The following is a 20,855-nucleotide window of genomic DNA, read 5'->3' as shown; positions in this document are numbered from 1 at the left end:
AAATCATGGGGGGCATAGATAGGATAAAATAGACAAGGTATTTTCCCTGAAGTAGGAAGGTCCAGAACTAGAGGGCATAGGTTTATGGTGAGAGGGGAAAGATATAAAAGAGACCTAAGGGGCAACTTTTTCACACAGAGGGTGGTACGGGTATGGAATGAGCTGCCAGAGGAAGTGGTGGAGGCTGGTACAATTACAACATTTAAAAGGCATTTGGATGGGTATATGAATAGGAAGGGTTTGGAGGGATATGGGCCGGGTGCTGGCAGGTGGGACTAGATTGGGTTGGGATATCTGGTCGGCATGGACGGGTTGGACCGAAGGGTCTGTTTCTGTGCTGTACATTACTATGACAAGTATGTAGAACAGTACAGCACAGGAACAGGCCCTTCGGCCCACCATGTCAGTGCTGACCAGGATGTCGTTCTAAACTCCTCCCATCTGCCTGCACACCGTCCATATCCCTCTATTCATGTGTCTGTCTCAGTGCCTCTTCATTCCTGATGAAAGGCTTATGCCTGAAACGTTGACTCTCCTGCCTGGGTGCAGTCTGACCGGCTGTGCTTTTCCAGCGCCACACTTTTCAACTCAATGCCTCTTCGATGTTGCTTCCACCACCTCCCCCTGGCAGCGTGTTCCAGATACCTACTGCCCTCTGGGTTTTTAAAAAACCTTGCCTTGCGCATCTCCTTTTTCAACTTCCCTCCTCTTGCCTTAACCCTATGTTCCCCAACATCTCTCCATGAGGAGACCGAACTCTATCCAGTCATGGTAGAGATTGGAGGCTCAGGAAGGAACATTCATTCAATATGGACGTACATGGAATAGTGTAGGTTAGATGGGCTTCAGATTGGATGGCACAATAGTAGGCGGGACGGTAAATTGCAATGAGGAAATAAGAACATTGCAAATGGATGTCGATAGGTTAGGAGAGCGGGCCAAAATGTGGCAGATGGAGTTTAATGCTGATAAGTGTAAGGTGCTGCATTTTGGTCGCAAAAATGGGAAGGTGACTTATTATCGAAATGGGGAGAGAGTTCGGGGTGCTCCGGTGCAGAGGGAGCTGGGTGTACTCGTTCATGAGGCACAGCAAACTAGCACACAGGTACAGCAGGTAATAAAGAAAGCAAACGGAACATTGGCTTTTACAGCGAAAGGAATAGAATATGAAGGGAAGGAAGCACACAAGGCATTGCTGTGACTGCACCTGGAGTATTGTGCACAGTTTTGGTCTCCTTATTTGAAGGAAGATGTAGCAACATTGGAGGCAGTTCAGAGGATGTTTACCAGATTGATCCCAGAGGTTTGTCGGACGAAGAGAGATTGAACAGTTTAGGCCTATACTCTCTGGAATTTCGAAGAATAAGAGGAGGTCAAATTGAGGGAATTAAAATGATGCAAAGCGTGGATAAAATAGACCTGGAGTGGATGCTTCCTCTTGACGCCGTAAATCAGAAATGACAACAGAAATTGCTGGAAAAGCTCAGCAGTTCTGGCACCACCTGAGGAGGGAAGTCAGTTAGCATTTTGGGTAGTGTGACCCTTCCTCAGAACTGATGGTAGCTGGGAAAATATTGAAGTTTAGGCAGAAGAGAGGGTGGGGGGGGTGGGATAAGGAGTAAAGAATAGGTGGGGATAGAGCCCAAAGAGAGAGAAGAACAGTTGGACAATCAAAGGAGTGGATAACGATCTGGCTGGGAGGGTGAATAGCTGTTAATGGGGCCTGTTAGTGACTCACAATGGGCTGTGTGATAACAAGGCCTGGTGTGTGAGGGTAGGAGTAAGGACATGGGAGAGCTCCAGCCCGAAAGTTATTGAACACGATAATGAGTCCTAAAGGCTGCAGGGTCCCTGAGTGGAAAATGAGGTGCTGTTCTTCCAGCTTGTGCTGAGCTTCCCTGGAGCACTGCAGCAAGGCTGAGACAGACACGTTGGCCAGAGAACAGGGTGGGGGGTTAAACTGACAGGCAACTGGAAGCTCAGGGGTCTTGTATGCAGGCAGAACATAGGTGTTCTGTGTAGACGATCCCCTGGTCTATACTTCGTTTCCCTAATGTAGAAGAGAGCACATTGTGAGCAGTGAATGCAGTAGACTAGATTGTGGGGAAGTGCAAGTAAAGTGCTACTTCACCTGGAAGGTGTGTTCGGGCCCTTGGATACTGAGGATTTTCAGTGGCTGATAATAGAATTTTAGAAAATGGCCCAGGTGACTATATTGGCAGAAAACAACAGGGAAAATTTTTAAATCGTGTTAACAGAGTTCGTGCGTTTGTGTGTGCGTATGTGTGAGTGTGAGAGGGGGGAGGCGGGAAGGGGGATATACTTTGCGAAAAAGTAACAAACTAAATACGACTCAGACTCCATAAATACATAAGAGAACAGTTGAGGGTGAGACAAGAGGCACATATTCAGTACATAGACTGCAGGGGTAGAGAGTAAGAGATTTGGAGAGACACAGCATAAAGCAGTTAGGAAGGCAGAGAGAAGTAACAGAATTAAATTATTGGTGAGTGTAAAAGAAACACGACTGTTTTACAAGCACATCAAGAAGAGATGGAAGGATCTGATGGGAAAAGGATCGTTAAGAAATACAGCATGATAACATCTGGATGTAGGTTTGCTCGCTGAGCTGGAAGGTTCATTTTCAAATGTTCCATTGCCATACTAGGTAACGTCATCAGTGAGCCTCTGGATGAAGCACTGGTGGCATGGCCCACTTTCTCTTTATTGTTTGTTTGGGTTTCCTTGAGTTGGTGATGCAATTTCCTGTGGTGATGTCATTTCCTGTTCTTTTTCTCAGGGGATGGTAAATGGGATCCAAGTCAATGTGTTTGTTGATCGAGTATGATAATATCTCAAGATAATGATAATGCGATGACAGAAATATTAAATGATTATTTCGCTTTGGTATTTACCAGGGAGAGAGAACACCCATAAAACTGACTTGGACTGATGAGATGAGGAATGAGGTAAGTGCAATTCCAACTTTTTAAAAGTGGGGAATGTATTGAATAAATGTTCAGATTGTTTCTGTAATTCCTATACTAAAGCAGGAGGTCAGAGCATACCCAAGGGATGATAGACCAGTTAGCTTACCAACAATGATAGGAAAGATGATGGAATTCCGACCAAAGGAGAGAATAGGAGAACATCAAGAGAAGAGAAATATCATAATTAATAGCCAGTCGAACTTCAGATAGGGAATTCTTGCTTGACCAATCCTATTGAACCTTTTACAAAAGTCAGAGATCGTGGAGAATAGCAAAGTACTGGATATAATTGATCCAAAGACTTTTGATAAGGTGCAAACTGCAAAGGCTATGGGCCCTGACAACATTCCAGCAATAGGACTGAAGACTGGTGCTCCAGAACTTGTCGCTCCCCCAGCCAAGCTGTTCCAGTACAGTTACAACACTGGCATCTACAATGTGGAAAATTGCCCAGGTGTGTCCTGTACAAAAAAGCAGGTCAAATCCAACCCGGCCAATTCCCACCCCATCGGTCTCCTCTTGATCATCAGGAAGGTGATGGAAGGTGTCACCAACAGTGCTACCAAGCAGCACCTGCTCAGCAATAACCTGCTCAGTGATGCCCAGTTTGGCAAAACTGGAATCAATGGGTATCAAGGGGCAAACTCTCTGGTCGAAGTCATACCTGGCACATAGGAAGATGGTTGTGGTTGTTGGAGGTCAGTCATCTCAGCTCCAGGACATCTCAGCAGGAGTCCCTCAGGGTAGAGTCCTGGGCCCAACCATCTTCAGCTGCTTCATCAATGACCTTCCCTCCATCATAAGGTCAGAAGTGGGGGATGTTCACTGATGATTGCACAGTGTTCAGAACCATTCACGACTCCTCAGATACTGAAGCAGTCCGTGTCCAAATGCAACAAATTCTGGGCAATATCCAGGCTTGGGATGACAAGTGGCAAATAAGATTCACACCACACAAATGCCAGGCTATGACCATCTCCAATAAGAGACAATCTAACCACTCCGCTTGACATTCAATGGTGTTACCATCACTGAATCCCCCATTATCAACATCTTGGGGGTTTACCAATGACCAGAAACTCAATTGGACTCCCCACATAAATACAGTGACGACAAGAGCAGGTCAGAGGCTGGGAATCCTACAGTGAGTGACTTCCCATCTAACTCTCCAAAGCCTGTCCCACCATCTACAAGGCACAAGTCAGGAGGGTGATGGAATACTCCCCACTTGCCCCTGGATGGGGGCAGCTCCAACAACACTCAAGAAGCTCGACACCATCCAGGACAAAGCAGTCCACTTGATTGGCACCACATCCACAAGCATCTACTCCCTCCACCACCCTCCTCTGTAGCAGCAGTGTGTACTATCGATAAGATGCACTGCAGAAATTCACCAAAGATCCTCAGACATCACCTTCCAAACCCACCACCACTTTCATCTAGAAGGACAAGGGCAACAGATACATGGGAACACCACCCCCTGCAAGTTCCTCTCCAAGCCTCTCACCATCCTGACCTGGAAAAATATCCCCGTTCCTTCAGTGTCACTGGGTCAAAATCCTGGAATTCCCTCCCTCAGGGCATTGTGGGTCAACCGACAGCACGTGGACTATAGCGGTTCAAGATGGCAGCTCACCCCCACCTTCTCAAGGGGGAAACTAGGGATGGGCAATAAATGCTGGGCCCAGCTAGCAACACCTACACCCCACAAATGAATAAGTAAAAAAAAAAATCGACTAATGAATAAAATCAGAAAATATGTGAGTCACTGACAAGTGATAGACCAGATTGCAGAGCAAGCCTGGGAGTTCAGGGCAGGCTGGTCGAAGGTTGGATGTGGCGGGATCAGTATTGGAACCACTGCTGGTCACAATTTTGGCGGATGATTGGGAATTTTGAATCAGAAGTACAATTTCTAATTTTGCAGGTGACAGCAAATTGGGGGGGGGGGGGGAAGCCATTTTGAAGAGGGCTGCAACAAATTTCAGGGGTCAGATTCTTACACTTGCAGAATAATGAGCAATTGAGGTTCAGCTCAAATATCCAGAAATTGAATATTAATCTTCCAACACTGGAGGAAGTGGACATTAAAACCATTTTCTGACTGACTAGACAACACATGGGAATTAACTGGTACCCCTAACACAGTAGCCCGCATTTCAGTTAGCCCAGGTACACAGGGCACCTTGAGGATTGGTGTGTTGGGCATTAAGAGGGAGAATGAGGACATTGGGGGGGTGGGCATGCTTGGAGGGTATTCAAGCCATGAACTGTCCAGGTAGAGGTCCTGTCCGAGGTGGCAGCCCCTCAGTCTGTGCGGCTGTTCAACCCCTGTGCAAAACCAGTCCAGAGCCGTCTTTGCCCGTTTTCTTGCAGTCAGTTCCACAGAGGTGGTGCTGCATTGTGTGAGGCAGAACAGGCCATTGCAAAGTCCTCATTGGCCCTGGTCCAGACTGACCGTGCCACCATCTGGTACCCGCTCGGCTTGGTCGGCTTGCAAACCAGTGACACTCATCTGACTGGCGCTGCTGAGTCATGATGACAGCATTGGCTGGAAATATATCATGTGACCCTGGTTACAAAATCGGCTAAGCTGTTTCTAGATGGTAGCCCACTTCTAATTCTGGTTGAGAGCAGCTGGCTGTGCAGATCAAGTCCCAATGTTTTTTTACATTTGAAGCTTAACAATTCAAAATGGAGACAAACCATCGTTTCTAGGCCTGACTGTCACTGTGCATCGCACATCAATGCTGTTGTTTGAAATGCAGCAGAACGTAGGAACATGAATTACTTTTTGAGGAAAGTGCGTTAAAATTAGAAATACAGCGCAGGGGCAAAGGCTTATGGGTAGCAGTGGGGTTATATCCCAGCAACCGTCACAAGGTTTGGAGGAGGAAGGGATGAAAAGGAGAAAACGTTGGTTCCTTTTGTAAGAAATTTGTTGCTGTGAGGTCTCGTGGGTAGTGACCCTGCCTCTGAGCTAGGAGCTCCAGGTTGGAGTCCCATTACAGGAATTGACAGGCCAGGAAGGTGCATTCGGAAATGTGGTCAGAGAGGTTGAGGACTGATTTGTAAATCCTTCCGACATGTGCGCCCCCTCCAATGGCAGGCAGTATGACTGGGAGGACATGCCTGCTCAGCCACGTTGGCGTCACCACAACCACTCTCCGCAGCTCCAGGCTACAACACGGGTAAAGGTGTGTGTTACCACGGCAACGCCAGCTCACTGTATGATCTCCGTTACACCAGCAAGAGTTTTGTCTCAGCATGGCAACAGAACCTTTGGCCCAACCAGTCCATGCCGACCCTAATCCTAAATTAATCTGCCTGTTTGCCCCATATTGCTCTAAATCCTTCCTATTCATACACCCATCCAGATGCCTTTTAAATGTTGTAATTGTACCAGCCTCCACCACTTCCTCTGGCAGCTCATTCCACACACGTACCACCCTCTGTGTGAAAAAGTTGCCTCTTACGTCCCTTTTAAATCTTTCCCCTCCCCTCTCACCCTAAACCTATGCCCCTCTAGTTCTGGACTCCCCCCACCCCAGGGAAAAGACCTTGACTATTTACCCTATCCATGCCCCTTCATGATTTAATAAACCTCTATAAAGTCACCCCCTCAGCCTCCGACACTCCAGGGAAAAATGTCTCCGCTTATCCTCCCTCTCCTTTGAGTTCAAACCCTCCAATCCCAGCAACCTCATTCATCAAAATCTTTCTTGCAAACCCTTCGTCCTGATCGTTTTTTTTTTGCCAATTGACAGATTTTCTGAGGAGCCCGACGTTGAACTCAGTGGTTAACGTCTGTCAAAAAGTCCCTCAGTCACCAAAAATAAACACACTGTCGAGACTGTGCTCTAGGGAGATGAAAAGTACCTTTAACAATAAAAGGGGAAGGTAGAGATGCTTAAAAAAAAAGAAAAATATAAAACTCAGAGAGGGAGATGAAAGTCACTGTAATCTCCAGTTTAGTTGTACCTCTGGACTTTCAGAGATAGCATTGAACAGTCTGGGAGGTTGCACAGGCTGACAGATTTCTTCTGTCAGTGAAGTAGTGACATTAATGGACAAATGCACGCGTTCAAACAAGTGTTTTTGTGGGCTGTGTAAGCCAGGACTCAGAGCTTAGTTATGTGAATAAATGTGGAGATACAGTCAACAGAGCTTCAGTGAGTTTCTGCAGTGCATCTTGTAGATGGTACACACTGCTGTTACTGAGCGTCGGTGGGGGGAGGGTGTGGGTGTTTGTGGATGTGGGGCCAATCAAGTGGCTGTTTTGTCCTGGATGGTGTTGAGCTTCTTGAGTGTTGTTGGAGCTGCCCCCATCCAGAGACAAGTGGGGAGTATTCCACCACACTCCTGACTTGTGTCTTGCAGACAGGCTTTGGGGAGTCAGGAGGGGAGTTACTCGCTGCAGGATTCCTAACCTCTGACCTGCTCTTGTAGCCACTGTGTTTATGTGGTGAGTCCAGTTCAATTCCTAGTCAATGGTAAGCGCCAGGATGTTGATAGTGGAGGATTCAGTGATGGTAATTATCAAGGGATGATGATTGAATTAAGATTTTATTTCAGGTTTCCAACATAGAACATAGAACATAGAACAATACAGCACAGAACAGGCCCTTCGGCCCATGATGTTGTGCCAAACTTCTAACCTAGATTAAGCACCCATCCATGTACCTATCCAAATGCCGCTTAAAGGTTGCCAATGATTCTGACTCTACCACTCCCACGGGCAGGGCATTCCACGCCCCCACCACTCTCTGGGTAAAGAACCCAACCCTGACATCTCCCCTATACCTTCCACCCTTCACCTTAAATTTATGTCCCCTTGTAACACTCTGTTGTACCCGGGGAAAAAGTTTCTGACTGTCTACTCTATCTATTCCTCTGATCATCTTATAAACCTCTGTCAAGTCACCCCTCATCCTTCGCCGTTCCAACGAGAAAAGGCCGAGAACTCTCAACCTATCCACGTACGACCTATTCTCCATTCCAGGCAACATTCTGGTAAATCTTCTCTGCACCCTCTCCAAAGCTTCCACATCTTTCCTAAAGTGAGGCGACCAGAACTGCACACAGTACTCCAAATGTGGCCTAACCAAAGTCCTGTACAGCTGCAACATCACTTCACGACTCTTGAATTCAATCCCTCTGCTAATGAACGATAATACTCCATAGGCCTTCTTACAAACTCTATCCACCTGAGTGGCAACTTTCAAAGATCTATGAACATAGACCCCAAGATCCCTCTGTTCCTCCACCTGACTAAGAACCCTACCATTAACCCTGTATTCCGCATTCTTATTTGTTCTTCCAAAATGGACAACCTCACACTTGGCAGGGTTGAACTCCATCTGCCACTCCTCAGCCCAGCTCTGCATCATATCTAAGTCCCTTTGCAAACGACAAATGCCCTCCTCACTGTCCACAACTCCACCTATCTTCGTATCATCTGCAAATTTACTGACCCACCCTTCGACTCCCTCATCTAAGTCATTAATAAAAATTACAAACAGCAGAGGACCCAGAACTGATCCCTGCGGAACTCCACTTGTAACTGGGCTCCAGGCTGAATATTTACCATCTACCACCACTCTCTGCCTTCGACCGGTTAGCCAGTTTTCTATCCAATTGGCCAAATTTCCCTCTATCCCATGCCTCCTGACTTTCCGCATAAGCCTACCATGGGGAACCTTATCAAATGCCTTACTAAAATCCATGTACACTACATCCACTGCTCTACCCTCATCCACATGCTTGGTCACCTCCTCGAAGAATTCAATAAGACTTGTAAGGCAAGACCTACCCTTCACAAATCCGTGCTGGCTGTCCCTAATCAAGCAGTGTCTTTCCAGATACTCATAAATCCTATCCCTCAGTACCCTTTCCATTACTTTGCCTACCACAGAAGTAAGACTAACTGGCCTGTAATTCCCGGGGTTATCCCTATTCCCTTTTTTGAACAGGGGCACAACATTCGCTACTCTCCAGTCCCCTGGTACCACCCCCGTTGCCAGTGAAGACGAGAAGATCATTGCCAATGGTACTGCAATTTCCTCTCTTGCTTCCCACATAATCCTAGGATATATCCCGTCAGGCCCGGGGGACTTGTCTATCCTCAAATTGTTCAAAATGTCCAACACATCTTCCTTCCTAACAAGTATCTCTTCTAGCTTAACAGTCCGTTTCACACTCTCCTCTTCAACAATACAGTCCCTCTCGTTCGTAAATACTGAAGAGAAGTACTTGTTCAAGACCTCTTCTATCTCTTCCGACTCAATACACAATCTCCCACTACTGTCCTTGATCGGACCTACCCTCGTTCTCGTCATTCTCAGGTTTCTCACATACGCATGAAATGCATTGGGGTTATCCTTGATCCTATCCACCAAGGATTTTTCATGCCCTCTCTTAGCTCTCCTAATCCCTTTCTTCAGGTCCCTTCTGGCTATCCTGTATCCCTCCACTGCTCTGTCTGAACCTTGTTTCCTCAACCTTATGTAAGCCTCCTTCTTCCTCTTTACTAGACATTCAACCTCCCTCGTCAACCAAGGCTCCCTCACACGACCATTTCTTTCCTGCCTGATAGGTACATACATATCAAGGACACGTCGTATCTGCTCCTTGAAAAAGTTCCACATTTCCACCACATCCTTCCCTGACAGCCTATGCTCCCAACGTATGCTCCTCAAATCCTGTCTTACAGCATCGTAATTTCCCTTCCCCCAATTGTAAAATCTACCTTGTTGTGCGCACCTATCTCTCTCCATAACCAAGGTGAAAGTCACAGAATTGTGGTCACCATCACCAAAATGTTCACCCACTAACAAGCCCACCACTTGTCCTGGTTCGTTACCGAGTACCAAATCCAATATGGCCTCCCCTCCTCCCAATCTGTACTTCCCAACCCCTGTCTATTAGCGTCATAATTTCTTTTTCCCCAATTAAACATCTTTCCTTGGTAACCGCTGCTTTCCCTCTCCAAGGCTATGGTAAATGTGAGGCAGTTGTGATCACTGTCACAAAAGTGTTTTCCTGCAACGAGATCTTACACCTGTCCTGCCTCATTGCCGAGCACCAAATCCAAATGGCCTCTCCCCTCATCGGCCTGTCTACACACTGAGTAAGGAAACCCTCCTGAACACACTTGACAAAAAGGGCTCCATCCAAACCATCTGCACTTCGGAGGTTTCAGTCGATATTGGGAAAGTTGAAATCACCCATAATAACAACCCTGCTACATCTGCATTTTTCCAGAATCTGCCCACCTATGCGTTCTTCAATCTCTTTACTGCTATTAGGGGGTCTGTGGAAAACCCCCAATGAGGTGACTGTTCCCTTGCTGTTCCTAATTTCCACCCATACTGACTCAGTAGACAAACCTTCCTCAACAACCTTCATTTCTGTAGCTGTGATGCACTCTCTGATTATCAATGCTACACACCCTCCTGTTTTTCCACCCACCCTGTTCTTTTTAAACGTTCTAAACTCTGGAACATCAAGCGACTATTCCTCTCCCTGTGAAACCCACGTCTCTGTTATGGCCACAGCCCAAGTACTGATCCATTCTCTAAGTTCGTCACTCTTATTACTGATAATCCTTGCATTAAAGCAGACACACTTTAACCAATCCCTTTGTTTCAAAGTGTGAGAAACCTTCCCGACAGATTCACTACATTCTGTCAATGCCCCATCTACAACTGCCCCCCTCTCAGATATGTAGTTCTGATTCTCACCCCCTTGTTTTGGAGGGAGGTGACCGTAAGGGACACCTGCACTGCCTTCCTACTCTTTCTGTGCCTTCTGGTCACCCATTCACTGTCTCTCTCAGCAATTCTAATCTGCGGTGTGACCAGTTCACTAAACGTGCTATCAACGAGCTCCTCAGCATCGCGGATGCTCCACAGTGAGTCCATCCGCAGCTCCAGAGCCATCATGCGTTCAAATAAGAGCTGCAGCTGGACACACTTCCTGAAAGTATAAGAGTCAGGAATGTCAGCCATGTTCCTGAGCTCCCACATCAAGCAAGAAGCACATGTCACGGGTGTGACGTCCCCTGCCATTGTAAACCTTAGCTTTATATCAACTAACTAAAACCAAACAATGGTCTTAAATATATGAAAGAAAAGAAAGAGAAAAAATAAAAACCTTACCTTCCAGAGTCTTTTTCTTCTGGTTAGAGGACGGGGCAGGAGGGAGATACTACACGTGTAGTATCTCAGGCTTTGCAGCTGCCCATAACATATACTAAGTCCTTCCCGGCACCCTCTCGGTCTCCATGTTACCTCCGCTGTATCTCCTGTTTCTCCCGGACAGAAAAAAGGCTGCGGGCTTCGAAGGTCAGCGTTTAAACAGTTTTCTTACCTTCCCAGAATCCTCCTGGTCTCCACGTTACCTCCGCTCTGTCTCCCACTGCTCCTGGACAGGGGAAAAAAAGAATTTTGGGATGTTTGCTCACAGAGAAGTCAAGAAGGTTAGAGCCCAAGAGTAAGAGGGGAATATACTGCAAAGATTGATGTTATGAATTTGAAAGAGTGTTTGGTCACTACAAGAAGGAGGTTGCATTTCTGAGCTGGGAGAGTTTCATAGCCCATGTGCCTGTGACTAGGTGACAGGTGCAGAGAGTGCTGAGAATTGAGAAAATGTAACCAAAGGCTTCAAGTTAATGAAACTGGACTTGAATTTAACCAATTAATTTAAGTTATGCCCAGGATACCAAAATCCAATTGAATTTGAATTTAGTTGTATTGGCAATATTGGATAGATGAGAGGGTATAGAACATAGAACATCTGCAACATGGCTAGTCCAGTTGAGTTTCTGGTCAGTGGTAAGCCCCAGGATGCTGATACTGGGGGATTCAGTGATGGTAACACCATTGAATACCAAGGGATGATGGTTAGATTGTCTCTTTTTTTGCGATAGTCATAGCCTGGCACATGTGTTTCTTGCCACTTGTCAGCCCAAGCCTCAGTATTGTCCAGACCTTGCTGCATGCTTAACTACATCAGCTCCTGACGCTTTTAGACAGTTGTGCATTCGTGCCATGGACTTGGCAGAAAGACAACCATATGGATAAGCTTTAGGTTTCTTTTGAAGGACAAGTAAATCTTTTGTGGGCGGCACGGTGGCACAGTGGTTAGCACTGCTGCCTCACAGCGCCAGAGACCTGGGTTCAATTCCTGCCTCAGGCGACTGACTGTGTGGAGTTTGCACATTCTCCCCGTGTCTGTGTGGGTTTCCTCTGGGTGCTCCGGTTTCCTCCCACAGTCCAAAGATGTGCAGGTTAGGTGAAGTGGGCGTGTTAAATTGCCCTTGGTGTTAGGCGTAGGGGAATGGGTCTGGGTGGGTGCGCTTCGGCGGGTCGGTGTGGACTTGTTTCCATACTGTAAGTAATCTAATCTAAAGTACCTCACAACAGTGGTTTAAATGCCGAGTATGATTTGTGTAAGAGGCCATTTGGCCGATTGGGTCTGCACCGACCCTCTGAAGGCCATCTCACTCAGACTCACCCTCTCCCTGTAACCCTGCATTTCCCTTGGCTAACCCACCTAACCTGCACATCCCTGGATGCCATAGGGCAATTGAGCGTGGCCCACGCATCTTTGGACTGTGGGAGGAAACCAGAGCACCCGGAGGAAACCCACGCAGACACGGGGAGAATGTGCAAACTCCACACAGTCAGTCGCCCGAGGGTGGAATCGAACCTGGGACCCTGGTGCTGTGAGGCAGCAGTGCTAACCACTGAGCCACCCTGCCACCCTACAACTCGGGGTGAGAGAGCCTGGAAGAAGTTTTTTCATTAAGTCATGGGACGTGGATATCACTGGCTCAGCAGCATTTATTGCCTGTCCCTAATTGCCCAGAGGGCAGTTAAGAGTCAACCACATTGCTGTGGTCTGGAGTCTTTAAGGCTCATCACCTCGTGGGGAAGCGGTAGAATTTAAATCCACTTAATAAACTTGGATTTAAGCTGGCCTTAGTGATGGTGGACATGGTAACAAACAGTGATTTGTCATAAAAACCCATCTAACATCCTTGAGAGAAGGAGATCTACCGTCCTTACCTGGTCTGGGCCTACAAACGATTCCAGACCAACAGTCAATGTGGTCAACTCTCAACTGCCCCCTGAAAAGGCTGAGGGAAGTCCTCTGTTCGAAGGGCAATTAGGAACGGGCAGCAAATGCTGGACTTGTCAGTGACCCTCACACGCCCTGAAAGGCAACAAAAAAGAATCTGCCATAGGTGGAGACCAATCACTGAAAATATTTCTGTGTGAGCTTGACAAAACCTACCTTCTGACTTGCCTGCTTCCTCCATTTTGTATTTCACAGCCGGTCGCCATGGAGTCAAACCAGTAGAGCTGGTCAGTTGTACTCTTGAGCTAAAATACCTCTTTTCTTCTGTCTCTCGGGTCCTGGATTAGTAGAAACATCTCTGATTCATTAAAAAAAGATGGTTGCATTATAGAAGGAGGCGATTTAGTCCATGGTGTGTATACTGGCTGTCCCCATGTCTTTAGCCATTCTCTCCAGACACGATTCTGTTCATTTTTGGAAAACGATTGGCTGAAACAGTATCCACCCATTTCCCAGGCACTGCAGTCCAGATCCTAACTGCATGCTGAGTTCAAAATCATTTTTCCCTCCTGTTGCCTTTGGTTCTTTTCATCAACCACTTCTGGTGCTCTGCCTCCACCAATAGGGGCCAGTCTCTGTGGATCTGCTATGTCCAGGCTCATAATGGTTCAGTTGACATCCATCCCAGCTCCTCTTGGAGGGAAACAACCCCAGCTTCATCAGTTGAATGCTACAGGAGTACTCTTAGCTTTTCACTTCCCCCTCCGTTGCGAGAGACTCTTCGAAGGCTGACTTTCCCTTTGGCAGTTTAAGTTCTACGGCAACAACTTGCTTTGACACGGTGGAATAAAATCTCCCATGGCGCAGCAATTGGTGAAACAAACTTTGGCATTCAGCCACGGAAAGGGTTTAGGAGAAGGAGCCGAAACGATGAAAGGGATGTGCTTTGTTCCAGAACACCTGAGATGTGAACAGAATGGGAGTGAATAATTCGAGAGGCAAGCATTGATTACTTCCCCCTCCATTCTCCCCCAACAAAAATCTTCCATTGAACTGACATACCCAGTGGATGTTTTGATAAGGTTGGGAATGGTTGCGAAGCTTAGAGGCCAAGGGATCCAAGCAAAGTTGTCAAATTGGTTCCAGAATTGGCCAAATGGTGACGGTCAGGAGTTTTTGTTTTCCAACTGGAAGCCTGTAACCAGTTTGGTTCCACAGGGTTTGGTGTTGGGGCCCTTGCTATTTGTGTTTTACGGAAATGATTTAAATGTTGGGAAGCCATGTTGCGGCTGTACAGGACATTGGTTAGGCCACTTTTGGTATACTGCATTCAATTCTAGTCTCTTTCCTGTTGGAAAGATGTTGTGAAACTTGAAAGGGTTCAGAAAAGATTTACAAGGATGTTGCCAGGGTTGGAGGGTTTGAGCTACAGGGAGAGGCTGAACAGGCTGGGGCTGTTTTCCCTGGAGCGTCAGAGGCTGAGGGGTGACCTTATAGAGGTTTATAAAATCATGAGGGGCATGGATAGGGTAAATAGACAAAGTCTTTTCCCTGGGGTGGGGGAGTCCAGAACGAGAGGGCATAGGGTGAGAGGGGAAAGATATAAAAGAGACCTAAGGGCCAACTTTTTCCCCCAGAGGGTGGTACGTGTATGGAATGAGCTGCCAGAGGAAGTGGTGGAGGCTGGCACAATTGCAACATGTAAAAGGCATCTGGGTGGGTATATGAATAGGAAGGGTTTGGAGGGATATGGGCTACGTGCTGGTAAATGGGACAAGATTAGGTTGGGACAAGATTGGGTTGGGATATCTGGTCAGCATGGACGGGTTAGACCAAAGGGTCTGTTTCTGTGCTGTACATCTCTCTGACTTGATTGATTGTAGGAGAGTTAATCAGTAAGTGTGTGAATGATGTGAACATTGATAGGGAGGTAAACAGTGAGGAGGATAGTCTTAGTTTCCAGGACGATAGATTTGAAAAGTGCGGCGCTGGAAAAGCACAGCAGGTTCGGCAGCATCCAAGGAGCAGGAGAATTGATGATGTTTCAGGCATAAGCCCTTCATCAGAAGGATATAGGCAGGCTGATCAAAGGCACATACATGGGTCTCTTGCGATATCAGGACAGGTGAATAAAGTGGTAACAAAGACATCTGGGATACTTGCGTTTATTAGCTGAGGCAGAGAGTTTAAGAGCAGGGAGGTGATGCTGGAACTGGACAAAACATTCGTTACTCCAACAGCTCGGGTATAGTGTAGAGTTCTGGAGTCCACATTATAGGAGAGATGTGACTACACTGGAGAAGGTGCAGGGGAGATTTACCAGGATATAGCCTAGTCTGGGGCAGTGGGGATTTACCAGGATGTTGCCTGGTCTGGGGCAGTGGGGATTTACCAGGATGTTGCCTGGTCTGGGGCAGTGGGGATTTACCAGGATGTTGCCTGGTCCGGGGCAGTGGGGATTTACCAGGATGTTGCCTGGTCTGGGGCAGTGGGGATTTACCAGGATGTTGCCTGGTCTGGGGCAGTGGGGATTTACCAGGATGTTGCCTGGTCCGGGGCAGTGGGGATTTACCAGGATGTTGCCTGGTCCGGGGCAGTGGGGATTTACCAGGATGTTGCCTGGTCTGGGGCAGTGGGGATTTACCAGGATGTTGCCTGGTCTGGGGCAGTGGGGATTTACCAGGATATAGCCTAGTCTGGGGCAGTGGGGATTTACCAGGATATAGCCTAGTCTGGGGCAGTGGGGATTTACCAGGATGTTGCCTGGTCTGGGGCAGTGGGGATTTACCAGGATGTTGCCTGGTCTGGGGCAGTGGGGATTTACCAGGATGTTGCCTGGTCTGGGGCAGTGGGGATTTACCAGGATGTTGCCTGGTCTGGGGCAGTGGGGATTTACCAGGATGTTGCCTGGTCTGGGGCAGTGGGGATTTACCAGGATGTTGCCTGGTCTGGGGCAGTGGGGATTTACCAGGATGTTGCCTGGTCTGGGGCAGTGGGGATTTACCAGGATGTTGCCTGGTCTGGAGCAGAGGAGATTTACCAGGATGTTGCATGGTCTGTAGTGTTTCTGTGATGGAGAGAGATTGGACAGACTGGGGTGTTTTCCTTGGAGCAGAGGAGATTGAGGAGGGGACATTACTGAGATCTATCCAATAATGAGGGATATCGACAGGGTGGACAGGAAGGAACCTTTCCCCTGACAGCAGGATCAATGGCCAGGAGGCGTCGACTTAAGACAAGGGGCAGGATGTTCAGAGGAGATGGGGAAAGACCTTTGTCCCAAGAGGATGGTGGGAATCTGGAACTCCCTGCTTGTAGTGGTGGGAGAGGCAGAAACCCTCATCACATTGAAAAAGGATTTAAATGTATACTCTATGCAGACAAGGCTATGGGGCTTAGTCCTGGGGAATGGGTTTCGAATAGGATAGGATAGGATAGAAGGGATAGGATTTATGACCATCTGGAAGAGCATGGCTTGATTAAATGCAGTCAACACGGCTTTGTGAGGGGCAGGTCATGCCTCACAAACCTTATCGAGTTCTTTGAGGATGTTACTAGGCAAGTTGATGAGGGTCGAGCTGTGGATGTTGTGTATGTGGACTTCAGCAAGGCATTTGATAAGGTTCCCCATGGTATGCTCATTCAGAAGGTCAGGAGGAATGGGATTCAGAGGAACTGAGCTGTCTGGATACAGAATTGGCTGGCCAACAGAAGACAGCGAGTGGTAGTAGAAGGAAAATATTCTGCCTGGAAGTCTGTGGTGAGTGGTGTTCCACAGGGCTCTGTCCTTGGGCCTCTATTGTTTGTAATTTTTATTAATGACTTGGATGAGGGGATTGAAGGATGGGTCAGCAATTTTGCAGAGGACACAAAGGTTGGAGGTGTCGTTGACAGTATAGAGGGCTGTTGTAGGCTGCAGCGGGACATTGACAGGATGCAGAGATGGCAGAGGAGTTCAACCTGGATAAATGTGAGGTGATGCATTTTGGAAGGTCGAATTTGAAAGCTGAGTACAGGACTAAGGATAGGACTCTTGGTAGTGTGGAGGAACAGAGGGATCTTGGTGTGCAGGTACATAGATCCCTTAAAATGGCCACCAGAGTGGACAGGGTTGTTAAGAAAGCATATGGTGTTTTGGCTTTCATTAACAGGGGATTGAGTTTAAGAGTCGTGAGATCTTGTTGCAGCTCTATAAAACTTTGGTTAGACCGCACTTGGAATACTGCGTCCAGTTCTGGTCACCCTATTATAAGAAAGATGTGGATGCTTTGGAGAGGGTTCAGAGGAGGTTTACCAGGATGCTGCCTGGACTGGAGGACTTATCTTATGAAGAGAGGTTGACTGAGCTCGGACTTTTTTCATTGGAGAAAAGGAGGAGGAGAGGGGACCTAATTGAGGTATACAAGATAATGAGAGGCATAGATAGAATCGATAGCCAGAGACTATTTCCCAGGGCAGAAATGACTAACACAAGGGGTCATTTTTATAAATGACCTGGAGGAAGGGTTAGAAGGTTGGGTGAGCAAGTTTGCGGATGATACGAAAGTCGGAGGAGTTGTAGACAGTGAGGAAGGATATGGCAGGTTACAGCGGGATATAGGGAAGCTGCAGAGCTGGGCAGAAAGGTGGCAAATGGAGTTCAATGTAGCTAAGTGTGAAGTGATTCACTTTGGTAAGAGTAATAAAAAGATGGATTACTGGGCTAATGGTAGACTACTTGGTAGTGTGGAAGAGCAGAGGGATCTTGGTGTCCATGTACACAGATCTCTGAAAGTTGCTACCCAGGTAAATAGTGCAGTGAAGAAGGCATATGGCGTACTGGCTTTTATTGGTAGAGGAATTGAGTTCCGGAGTCCTGAGGTCATGCTGCAGTTGTATAAGACTCTGGTGCGGCCGCATCTGGAATATTGTGTGCAGTTTTGGTCGCCATACTATAGGAAGGATGTGGAGGCACTGGAACGGGTGCAGAGGAAGTTTACCAGGATGTTGCCTGGTATGGTAGGAAGATCCTATGAGGAAAGGCTGAGGCACTTGGGGTTGTTTTCTTTGGAGAAAAGAAGGTTTAGGGGTGATTTGATAGAGGTGTACAAGATGATTAGGGGGTTAGATAGGGTTGACAGTGAGAACCTTTTTCCACGTATGGAGTCAGCTATGACAAGGGGGCATAGCTTTAAATTAAGGGGGGGTAGATATAGGACTGATGTTAGGGGTAGGTTCTTCACTCAGCGAGTCGTAAGATCATGGAATGCCCTGCCAGTAGCAGTAGTGGACTCTCCCTCTTTATGGGTATTTAAGCGGGCATTGGATAGGTATATGGAGGATAGTGGGTTAGTGTAGGTTAGGTGGGCTTTGATCGGCGCAACATCGAGGGCCGAAGGGCCTGTACTGTGCTGTATTGTTCTATGTTCTATAGTTTTAAGCTGGTTGGAGGAAAGTATAGAGGGGATGTCAGAGGTGGGTTCTTTACACAGAGAGTTGTGAGAGCATGGGATGTGTTGCCAGCAGTAGTTGTGGAAGCAAGGTCATTGGGGATATTTAAGAGACTCCTCGACATACAGATGGTCACAGAAATTTGAGGGGGCATACATGAGGATCAGTGGTCAGCACAACATCGTGGGCTGAAGGGCCTGTTCTGTGCTGTACTGTTCTATGTTCTATGAATAGTCAGGGGGTTGTTTTTGACAAGCGCAGGCTTGATTTGGGATGGAAGGCCTGCTGTTCTGCTGTTGACCTTCTGTAAATCGATGACGTTGCAAAGCAAAGTCCCGTTGTTTGCGAACTAGCTCCTGATTGTTTACTCAGTCGATCGACGGTGTACCTATTTGCAGTGTCTTTCTGAAAGGAATGATTGGTCACGTTCCCTTGCTTCCAGCATGCGTCCTGTCAGGAATCCCCTGTGCTGCCTTTTGCTCGTCACGTTGCCTCTGGGAATTTTCTTCCTTTGCCTTTGGTCGCTGAAGCCTGACCGTGTTGTCGACGTCAGGTACCGATTTCCCGGGATTTCCGAGGGCCATCTGCAGCAAGGGGTTTGGGAGCCGTCTGAGAAATATGCCCACATCTCCTACAAAGTCAAAGGGATCGTGGCTGGGTGAGTCCGTACTTTCCTGTCAGTACTTCCATCACGTGGGGAGAGCCCCGACCCTCCCGGGACCTCCAACCATTCTGTTTACCTTCTGTATCTGGGGATTCAGGTTTCCATATCCCCATGACCAGGGAGTCCACAACAGGGAGGGGGCGGGGCGAGGGGGGGGGGGGGAAGAGGTGTGCCTCAGTCGGGGACTGAGCTGAGGGGGGGGATGTCTTCACCTAAAGAGTGGGGAAGCCTGTGCAATCCTCTGCCACAGCAAGTGGCTAAGGCCAATACATTGGTTTCAAGGAGTTAGATTTGGTTAGAATCATAGAATAGTCATAGAATCCTGGACTGAAGAGTCCACACAAGTCCACACCGACCTTCCAAAGATCATCTTGCCCAGACCCACCGTATCCCCTGTAAACCCCACATTTTCCCCATGGCCAATCAACCCTAACCTGCACATCCCTGGGCACTATGGGACAATTTAGCATGGCCAATCCACCCTAACCTACACATCCCTGGGCACTATGGGACAATTTAACATGGCCAATCCACCCTAACCTGCACATCCCTGGGCACTATGGGACAATTTAGCATGGCCAATCCACCCTAACCTGCACATCCCTGGGCACTATGGGACAATTTAACATGGCCAATCCACCCTAACCTGCACATCCCTGGACACTATGGGACAATTTAGCATGGCCAATCCACCCTAACCTGCACATCCCTGGGCACTATGGGACAATTTAGCATGGCCAATTCACCCTAACCTGCACATCCCTGGGCACTATGGGACAATTTAGCATGGCCAATCCACCCTAACATGCACATCCCTGGGCACTATGGGACAATTTAGCATGGCCAATCCACCCTAACCTGCACATCCCTGGGCACTATGGGGCAATCTCCCATGGCCAATCCACCCTAACCTGTACATCCCTGGGCACTATGGGACAATTTAGCGTGGCCAATCCACCCTAACCTGTACATCCCTGGGCACTATGGGACAATTTAATTATTGAAGGTACGAATGATTGCCTTCATTAATTTTGGTTTCTGAAGCTAGTAGTGAAGAAGTATCCAACATGTGTCCAGTCTTTGAGTCATTAGTGTGTTTGACGCCCACAAAACTCTTTCTCCATAGGCTTCTTCCAAAGAATGGCTGCCGATGTGAGAAAGAGGAGCCTGTGATAAGTCTCCCCTTTGCCAAGCACCTTTTCCGCCAGGTTTCCGTCCAACAGTTTGAGCAGGTCTTCAAAGAAGCCGAACGGGAGGAATTGAAGAAAAGGAGGGAACAAGAATATCAGCAATTTCTGCAAAGGTACGTAGTCCTAAATAGCACTACATACATCAAGGCCTTTACCATTTTGCAGGCATAAAATAGATATGCAAATGTTCAATGAAGACTGACAGCCAGTCCCATAACAACGACCTCCATGGTGCTAGAAGCCCCAGTATAGGTGTCCAGGGCCTATGCCTGAATTTGTCCATACATTGTTCCCTTTTCACTCAGGAATCAGTAAGAGAGGCTACTAATTCTTGCTTGTAACGCGCTGAACAATCAGGGCCTACGTTCTTGGTCTGAATTTGATTAGTTAACAAAGATTGACCGTTTACAGTTCCTGCTGTGTCTCCATGCCAACCATGGCTCAACCAGTCAGCACCCTCTTCTCAAACTGTTCAACTTGATATTCCTTTTTTAAGTT

At 47.5% G+C, this 20,855-nt stretch overlaps 1 protein-coding gene across 3 annotated transcripts in view; it reads left to right on the top strand.

Annotated features, from left to right (window-relative positions):
* Window positions 1–20,855, top strand: part of LOC140471345 (beta-1,4 N-acetylgalactosaminyltransferase 1-like) — a 102,390-nt gene that overhangs the window by 17,620 nt on the left and 63,915 nt on the right. For all 3 annotated transcript variants that reach the window (XM_072567367.1, XM_072567368.1, XM_072567369.1), the window contains 3 exons: window positions 2,919–2,969; window positions 18,946–19,161; window positions 20,294–20,470. In XM_072567367.1, coding sequence (XP_072423468.1) covers window positions 2,965–2,969; window positions 18,946–19,161; window positions 20,294–20,470 — 398 coding nt within the window. In that variant the 5' untranslated portion in view covers window positions 2,919–2,964. The remainder of the gene's footprint in view (window positions 1–2,918; window positions 2,970–18,945; window positions 19,162–20,293; window positions 20,471–20,855) is intronic.

The sequence above is a fragment of the Chiloscyllium punctatum genome, chromosome X (assembly GCF_047496795.1).
Source record: "Chiloscyllium punctatum isolate Juve2018m chromosome X, sChiPun1.3, whole genome shotgun sequence".
NCBI lineage: Eukaryota > Metazoa > Chordata > Chondrichthyes > Orectolobiformes > Hemiscylliidae > Chiloscyllium > Chiloscyllium punctatum.
Note: the sequence above shows the minus strand (reverse complement) of the source record. Positions and strands in the feature narration are given on the sequence as shown.